General features: G+C 45.1%; 1 protein-coding gene across 1 annotated transcript; it reads right to left on the bottom strand.

Annotated features, from left to right (window-relative positions):
* Positions 1-4,686: 4,686 nt before the first annotated feature.
* CCR75_000002 (uncharacterized protein) lies at positions 4,687-5,318 on the bottom strand (the record flags this gene model as incomplete). The annotated part of the gene is made up of 2 exons (XM_067958110.1): positions 4,687-4,797; positions 4,854-5,318. 2 exons carry the CDS (start codon positions 5,316-5,318, stop codon positions 4,687-4,689), a joined length of 576 nt encoding a protein of 191 aa, XP_067821232.1.
* Positions 5,319-9,947: the final 4,629 nt, after the last annotated feature.

Consider the following 9,947-nt stretch of genomic DNA (forward strand, 5'->3'; position numbering starts at 1 on the left):
TGTCAGTGTGTCAAACATGGGTCTGAGGCGAATTGGTTGAGCATTTCTACTACCGCAGCAAGGTCAAAGCGTGCGCTTACCAATAAGGTACATCAGACAGCCGACATCATTTCGATATGGAAGGTTTTGTTGTATTTGCATCCTCCTTCACACATGAGCTTGGCCAGCTTGTGTACCGGATCCTGAGACGTCCTGATATGCTTACTGCTCACCATCCTGAACTTGTTTAAAGTACCGCACGCGAACTCAACTTGCCACATCGTCAGAGTCCCACTACTTTTTGAACTCAAGTTGTAGCATAAAATTATCGATGGTCTTGTTTCACATGCGAGGCGACTGCATTAGCCGGTACAATGACCGTTCAAGTTTGCACACATAGTCCGGATGGATCGTATCATTGAAATTATCCGGTTGCGTCACTCATCGAGCTGGCTGTTGATGAATTCTGTCTTCAAGTTCATTTAATGAACAGTAAGTCAGTACTTGGCAGCCAAACTGAGCAGAATCCGGATTGATGTAAACTTGTTCGCAAGCGCAAACGTTTCTTTGTAGTCGATACCGAACTTCTGTGCAACGCCTTTGGCCACTAGACGCGTCTTGTACCGCTCAACCCTACCATCTTGATTTCCTTTTCTCGAGATTGCCATCGATTACCAATTGGTTTGCGTCCTTTTGATAGCAGTACAAGCATCCAAGTCTTATTCTATAGAAGGGATTTCATTTCCGAGTTGCATGCTTCGTGCCACGTGGCTGCGTCGCTGGATTCTACCGCCGACTTGAACGTGGTCGGCATTTTTCCATTGAAAGCACAATTAAGCAGCCTTAAAATCTTGTGCTGTAGCAGACATTACTTCCAGCGATGGGCATCGACTGTGCCGCTTTGGCGTTGGAATTAAGGCTGCTACATTTTTGAGCGTTGATACCAGGCTCGTTTTTTTTCCCGCTCAGCTCACATTCTTCGTTCTCGTGATCACTTTCTTTGAGCTGTGGGGGTCGTTATCAGCCAACTTATCATCATCTTCAGCGACGATCTCGCTGTTCTGGCGGACGCATCTCCCACTATCAAACATATCTTTCATAAATTTTGCATCAAACTCACTAGTACACGGCCATTCTCAATCTTTCTTCGAAACGATATGCTTTTTCATGCTTCGAGTAGCCGAGAAATGGACAGCGTACCGTTCGAGAGTCAATCTTGCGACGTTTTTCCTTTGGAACTGTTACAAATGCATGGCAGCCAAACACCTTTAGATTTGCCAGCGCTGGTTTCCTCCCGGTCCAAACCTGATATAGTGACTTTTCCATACAATACCTCGCGTTGGACAGCGGTAGCGAAGGAAGGTAGCGGTCATGAATGCTTCGCCCCAATACGTCTTTGCAATCCAGCGCGCTTAAGCGTGCATCGTGCGCATTCCACTAGCATGTGATTCATGCGTTCAGCCACTCCATCAGTTGCGGAGTGTATGGCGGCATAGCAACTAAAAACCTTTAAATTCACCAGCACTAATTTCTTTCCGGTCCAACCTGGTAAGGTGGCTATTCTATACCAATACCTCTCGTTGGACAGCGATTGCGAAGGAGAGAAGCCGTCAAGACCGCTTCGCCTTAATACGTCTTTGCAATCCAGCGCGCTTAAGCATGCATCGTGCGCATTCCACTAGCGTGCGATTCATGCGTTCAGCTACTCCATCAGTTAGGGAGTGTATGGCGGCGTAAACGTTTTGCTCAATACGACGCCGCTTGCATAACTCGGCCATGTCACCCGATGTGTACTTACCACCGTTGTCACAATAAAGAGCTTTGACAACTAAGCCGGTCTAAGTCTCGGCAAATGCAACAAACTTGGCGAATTTACCCGATACTCCGACTTGCTTCGTGACAAAGTGCTGTGGTAAGGTGCGAATACCGCTTAAAGTCGCTGACTACATAGGAGCACACACGTCACTATGAATGACTTCTACCATTTTCTTTGCATGATAAGGCGACTTTTGCATATAGCTCAATCGCGTCTGTTTGCCAACTGCACAACCATCGCACAGCTCCAACTGTGCTGACGCAAGATCAATGCCGATGCCATAGTTCTTCTTGACGATGGTGTCTAGAACACCATGTCTAATGTGTCCAAGTCGAAGGTGCCAGAGGTACGAAGTGGTGTCTTCATAGCTACCCAAAGAGTTTGTCATATTGGCTTCGTCCGTGCTGACAGGCGTCATGCACAGCTTCAACAGCCCTTTACCGTCACGGAATTCAGGCTCCCACTGCAAACCTTTTGCTTTGGCAAAGCATCTGTCGCTTTCAAAAGTGACCGGACCCCCGTCCTTCGTATAGTGGCAGGCAATGCTGGATTTAATCAGTACTTGGCGTCCCTTACACCGACCGTTGTCTATTGTCATAGACGCTTGTCCTTGCCCTTGGGCGGCTCCATCGACGCCGCCACCTTGTTCCTTGTGTTTCATATCTTAATGTAGTAGCCGAGATGTCACAAGCTTCCACGACAGCGAGTCGGATCTTGACTCCAAAGCTGTGATGAGAAACGCGTACGACTCGCTTAGACTTGCGAGAAGCATGATGACCAAATCGTCCTCGCTGACCGGAGCCCAACCGCGTCGAACTGCTCCGCCAGCGTCTTGATCTTGTTAATAGCTGTATAAGTCGTCGCTTTCGTTCATCATCGTCGTGAGAAAGCATCGACGTAGAAAGATCTTGTTGGTCAAAATTTTCTTCTCGAAATGCCCTTAAAGACACGACTATGTAGCATGCGCGCCGTTTGCCGACCGACCAAAGGCAGCTGCGAATACTCCATCGCAACGCAGATTATCGCCACGGCGTTGCGCGACTTAAGTTTGTAGGCTGCCTGGTCCAGCGGGCTCGACAGGTGCTCAGGCTTCACTCCCCGCTCACCACATCCCATAGGTGTCGCTCCTCCAGCATCATTTACATCTAAGTTTCTATTGTTGGAAGTTCGCTCCGTCGAACTTGTTGATGCAGGCGGTCGTGGTCACGGCAGTGTCCATGGCAAAGGCCAATGCAGGGCAAAAGGTGGCAGAATATGCGGTCTTATGCTCATAACCTAATGAAAAAATCAAGTGAGGACTAGTTGGCAAAATGCATTCAGGTTCTTAGTTCGCAAACCTATTGCTACCTCTAAGCCAATCATTACTTCTATCCAATCATAGCTCACAGAACCTTCTAAATTCTACTGACGTCAACCCTACTATGACGTCATTACCGGTATATACTGATACCTACCGGTACTATCCTGATATGGTCGAGCCGATTTCTCGCCAACAAAAATTGCCTGTACTTTCTTTAAGTCCCTCCTGTATCGGCTGCAGTACGCAACTTCAGTTGCCACGTGTGCGCAACTTAGCCGCTTGAGGAACTTATCGGCAACACCTTCGATCCCAAGCTTGGTGCGTTGAGAAATGAACGTGTAGCGTCCAGTGGCTTTGTCATTATATCAGCCAGCATGTCTTGAGTCGGGCAATTATCGAGTTTCACTTGACCGTCTTCAACTTTTTCTTGCACAAAATGGCAACAAATGTCGATATGTTTTGTGCGCTTGTGATAATCCGGATTCTTGGCCAACGCGATCTAGCCTTGGTTGTCCTCGAATATCTTGACAGACTCATTCATAGTCATCTCATCAAGCGCATGCAGAAAAACTTTGAGCCAAACTGCTTCTTGCGTGGCCTCATATAACGCCATGTAATGAGCTTCCGTCGAAGAGAGCGCCATAGTCCGTTGCTTCTTGTTTCGCCCGCGGATGCATCTGTTGTTCATCGTAAAAACGCAACCACTTGTACTTCGGCGAGATTAAAGGTCTCCAGCTCAGTGTGCATCTGATAAAAGAAGCAGACTTGCTGTTCAGCTTCGCGAATAATGAAATTCGTGGGCGTCGCCATGAGGTAACATAGTACGCGCTTAAGGCTTGCCGGTGTGTCAGCAAATGCTCAAAACTCCCACAGCTGCAGCTGGATCCGGACGCATTGCAACCATAAGGTCCATAATACCACTGAAACAACATCGGAACGGCACGATCTTCATCGTACCTTCATACCCTTACACATGTTCCTCGACAACTTAAATTATGTATCTTGGTTGACTAGGGAGCCCTTCAGTGAGACTGCATGACAAGTAGAATGAGAGGTTGTTGTGGCCTTTCTGGACTTATGATGCTTCTGGCGCCGCTTCTCCTTAAGCAATCGCTCTAACGCTAGCTGTCGGCTTTCCGCCATTTGTGAAATTGTTTACCGGGCAGCAATTTTAGTAGACGGGTGGCAGTGTCAGGTTTTTTTAGCTCTGATTCAGCGCAAACGCTCTCAAAATCGAAGCGAGGTGGCAGGAGACGCACAGACAGCTGGAGCAAGTAAAGCACTGAAAGCAATTAGCAGAAGCTGCGTTCCTATCAACAGGTGAGACGTGTTGTTCTGTGCTATCGCATATGGAGGCATTAGCTCGGAGACTTGATAAAGGATGATTGACAAGATTGCACGAGACCGAGGGACAGCTAGAGTGTGAGACTGCAAAAGCTCTTCCTGATGACGCTGTAAAAGAAGATAAAGACATTAAAAACAAATATAGCACGAGACCGAGGCACAATTAGAGTGTGAGACTGCAGAAGCTCTTTCTGATGACGCTGTAAAAGAAGATAAAGACGTTTAAAACAAAAAACATTAAATTGACTCACATCTTCTTCTCCTTCCGTTGTTTTTTCCAAATCGCTATCTCTGTGATCGCTAGAACGCGCTCGTTCGCTGTCAAGGCGTAAAAACTTCTTTTTGTTGCTCGTTCCCACTGAAAAAAATAGCATTAGCACAAAAAATCAAAAGATAACGTATCCTGCAACTTACTTGCTTGACTATTCGAACGGAATGCTGCGGCGGCTCGTACGTTTTCTTGGTCTTGAGCCGTTTAATTTTTTTCTTCATAGGTAGGGTCTCAGACCGTTCATAAAGTTGCTTCAGTTGCTTCAGTTGCGTCATAAGCTCATGCAGAGCCGCTGGTTGTTGATTTTCCTTATCACTATGTTGGTCAAACCGGGAATTTTCCATATAATAATGACTCTTGCGTTCACGCCGCGCAGTCTCTCGTTGCGATTGCTGCTCCTTACCCTTATATTTTTGCACCATGTCCGCTAGCTCTCGCGCTAATTCTGCACTTGGCTTGCTGTGTTGAGGATGCACTCGGTCAAACCAAGGGTCGTGTGTACCAGCAGGGTACGAAACGAGCGGTACGCTAAGGTCCACAACTGTCTGTGGCGCATCAAATACAAACAGTGGATCGAAGGTCGTCATCCAGGACCTGCGAGACCACATCGTTGCGCGCGTAAGAAATGAAACGGTGAAGCTAAAGAGAAATAGGAGAGTGTGTAAATTTTCAAAATAGACTAATACACTTGATTTGTCTCCGACCTAATTTCGTTTGGTCTCTGTCTATATTTATATTATATACGGGGACTAATCAATGTTCCTGGCTTGTCTGATATTGTACTCTACTATTTTATTGTGCATTTTGTGTTTTCCTTTTCTAAAGAAAAGAACAGCGACGGGATGTGTAACGAGATCTACCGTTACATAAATATATTTAACTATAAGAGTATAATAAATAGGGAATTACTTAATTGACGCACCCAAATTACTAAATTGACGCACTAGATAATATTATCTTATCAGAAAGCGTGTATATAAGCCAATCACCACTTAGTGAGTCACGTTCTCAGGGGTGAGTATTTTAATTCTGTACAAACATTCATTAATATATCTATCTATTTATCTATCTATCTATCTATCTACGTATACATGTATATATGTATATATGTATCTATATAATTATCTATTTATATGTCTATGTATCTACCTCATATTAATGGCTATTGCTATGCTGGACAAGTCCTCATGTTGTACCTAATTTGGCCACATCTTCTATATGCTTTAAAAAGACTCAAATTGTGCGAATACATTTTCAGGCATTTTTCTTCCGTATCAAAGTACTTTCGATCGGCTTTTGCTTGCCTTTCTAGGATATTTCGATTGTTTATTTTCACAATACTAGCTCAGTGTCAGTGTAGGTGAGGTGCCTCGAAACTTCACGTGCACCATACTACAGAGGAAGGTTTCTACGAACATAAGGGGACTTGGCTTTATGTTTAGACTAAGTGTAACGGGGCACTACGACTTGTACTGTTTCAGTACAAGTCCACTTCGCACTGCTTCAGTTGCGAGTGGTGCCTACGTTATTTCACGTACACTACTAGTACATGCAGAGGGAGACTTCGATTATGACAACAAGCTTTAAGAGGGTAAAATGAAAACTGTATTATTAATAATTAAGTGTCTCTTGTTCTATCTTTGTAAATGCTAACTTAATTATAATCTAACACTAAACATGTAAATGAATTCTTATCTCTATATTATCTGTAACTCTCTCTTTGATTACTCTTACAGCTGATTAGTCTGCGGAAAAAATAGGTATAATGGTCTATACCGGATATGGATAAGAATTCTGAATATTACTATATAAAGTAATATCCTTCAAATATTATCTACCTTTTTTTAGATAATATATTAATTAACAACCTTTAAGTGTTAATTTCATGTAACGATACACCCCGTTACATCACCCCTCCCTTAAACGACAATCACTCTGACTGTCATTGGATGGAGTGGTCACTATGTGACCACTTAATTTNTCTTGCTTGTCCAAACTTGGTGTGTCGCTTTGTTATGATTGTCAGCACGTGTTGGACACCGATTGCGGAGAAACTTGACCGTCATGACAGCTTCGCCCCAGTACTCCTTGGACAGTCCAGCATATTCCATATGCAGCGCGCACATTCCACCAACGTCCGGTTCACCTGCTCGGCGACCCGTTCAATTGAGGAGTGTAATGCGGCGTGGAAGCTTGCACGATCCCTCGATCACTGCAAGCTTGCCATGTCACGCAAAGTTAAGAGCAGAGATTATCTAAGAGTAATGGTTGGCTTAAAATAAGCAATCGACTAAGTGTCATCGCTTCGGCTTGCCTTTTGTCAAAACTCTTCGGTCACCTCGTTTCGCCACCCTAAACGGTAATGACGTCATAGAGATGACGTCAGATATTCAGAAGGTTGGTTCTAAGAGCAGCAATTAGGTAAGAGTAATTGTTGGCTTAGAGGTAGCAATAGAATAAGTGTATTTGCTTGTCCTTTGACAAGACCCTTCGCCTCGCTTTCCTTCGTTTTGCTTCAAGTCTCAGTAGAGGCGACCATTGTGGCAAACGCAGTGTCTGGGGTGGGAGGCAGAGTTGGCGAGAATTGAGCTCTTAGCCTGATGTTAAAGGCCGCTTGAGCAGTAGTTGGCAACATGCGAGGTAATATGTTAAAGGTCATTGGCTCGCAAACATGTTGGTAATTTACGCCAACCATTATTCTTAGCCAATCACTGCTCTTAAAAGCTTCTAGAACGAGAGAACATCTGACGTCATTGCCGGTTATTACCGGTTGACAATCACCTTTAGATTCCTCCTGTATCGGCTTGACATACGCTCTTCGAATCGCTGCTTGTGCGCAACTCAGCCGCTCGAGGAGAAAAAATCTCTTTTTTTTCAACCTTTACGTAATTTCTATTTTGTAGCGATTGACAACATTCACAGCTGCATCGCTCTTCAACTTATTAAGCTCGCATAGGAATGCCTTGAGCCAAACCGCTTATTGGACTGCTTTCGTCGGCGCCATGAATTATGTCTTGTCGATTTTAAACAGTTTAATCTGTATTTTAAAAACGAAAAACATAATAGTAAAATTTACTGTCATTTTTGTTTCAACTTACAACGCCACTGTGGCTTGTTCTTGCTCCTCCAGCTCATACATCCGTTATTCGAACTCGTATCAGCTTGTGCGTCATCGCGTCTCTACATCACCAGCCTAATCTATATCCGAGTATCCTTGCAGTACAGCAATGCCATTACGTGATTAATCGAGTGAATAAATCGGTGCTGCTTAAAAATACCGCGGCACACGCTTGAAGGCCTACCAGTTTGTTATACATGGCTCAGTTAAACAAACTGACACAGCTTTTACTGCCAAAGCAAGGTCTCGACATGTCGCCACCATGAAGACATGTTCCTCGAATAGCACTTCGGTAGGGCACAATCTTCATCGTGTCCTCATGCTTGCATCCGCCTTCACGCATGTTCTAAGTCAGCTTGAGTACAGTTTCTTGAGGTGTCTTCACGGGCTTTCTGTCATGTATACCAAACTTGGTCAAGACGGACTTAAGAAACTTGGTTTGCCGCATCGTCATACGGCCAGCCGCATGATCGCTCTTGATCTCCACACCAACAAAATACCCAAATTCTATGAGATCTGTCATCTCAAATCGGTCACTTGATTGACGTGAGAAACTCGTCGTTGCAGCTTGCGATGATAAGATTTTCAGCCCACAAAACAACAAAAACCATGTCGTCGTCTTCCAACTTGACGTACACGCTGTGGTCCGATTCACACTTGACAAAATTATCTTGATCTGAAGTCGTCAATGGTCTGGCTCCACGTGCGGTAGACTGCTTCATCCCATATATCGACCTCTTGAGCTTGCACTCGTAATCTGGACGATCAGCGTCGACATACCCATCCGGCTGTGCCATGTAGATATCTTTGTCCAGTACACCATCCGGGGACGCTCACATGACATCCGTCTGATGCAACTTGAGCATATACATTGCCGTCAGACTCAGCACGATTCAAGTCGACGTGAACTTGGCCACCGGCGCATAGATTTCTTCGTATTCGACTTCATACTTCTGTGAGAATCCTTTAGCCACCAGGCGTGCCTTAACCTCTCAACTTCATTATTTTAGGTCTCCTTGACACGAAAAACCAATCTGCAGCCGATAGTCTTGTGTCCCGACGGCAACGACACGATATTCCATGTATCGCTTTGCGGAGCGAATCACGCTCCGAGTCGCAAGCATTCTTCCACTTCGCCGCGTACCTGGATACCGTAGCCGACTTAAACAAAGTCGGCATACCCCCTACTAAAACCATGACGTAAGCCGCTTCATGACTTGTAGTACCTAAGCTGCTACTGACATTTAACAAGACCTTGACGTCTCTTGTAAGACGTGGACTGCTTGCGCTTGGTGTCTCTCCAACGACTGTGCTGCTAAAGTCTCTAACTGCTAGAATACGTCTTTATCTTCTGCAGTGCTTAGCGGGTATAGACGCTTCGCAGTGGTAACGGCGGCGAATAAGAGTCGTCTAGAGCATTTGACGCACGTCATTACCGGGATTAATTAAAATGTCAAGTGAGCACTAGTTGGCAAAATGCAGAGTGAATATATTAAGGTCCTTAATTCGCAAGCCTACCTGAATCATAGCTCATAGAACCTTCTAGAAGCTAACTGACATCATCATCTGACGTCATCTCTATGCCGTCACGTTATGACGTCTTGCTGGTTTATACTGGTACTCACTGGTACTATCCTATTATGATCGAGCCGCTTTCTCGCCTAATCTCCCACTCGACTCGACGCTTGTAGACACTTGTATACCGAGTTTGGTCCGAAGCACACAAAATTGCATCGCTAGAATCGGTTTCGTCATGATATCAGCTAACATATCGAGAGTTGAGACGTTGTCCCATATCACTTGGTTGTCATCCACCTTTTCCATATTTCCCGAGCCAAGGCAGACATAGGATGACATCAAATTTGTATATCGATGTGCTTGGTGCGTTCGTGAAATGCGGGATTCTTGGCCAACGAGATCGATCCTTGGTTGTCCTCATAGATCTTGACCGCATCGTATATCGACTCTCACCGAGCTTACACAAGAATGTCTTGAGCAACACCCTTCTTGTGCTGCTTCTGACAACGCCATGTATTCGGCTTCCTTAGACGAAAGAGCCATCGTGCGCTGTTTCTTGTTGCCAGCTGATACACCCGCCGCTCATTAAAAATGCTTATTA

Source organism: Bremia lactucae, linkage group LG7 (genome assembly GCF_004359215.1).
Source record: "Bremia lactucae strain SF5 linkage group LG7, whole genome shotgun sequence".
Taxonomy (NCBI): Eukaryota; Oomycota; class Peronosporomycetes; order Peronosporales; family Peronosporaceae; genus Bremia; species Bremia lactucae.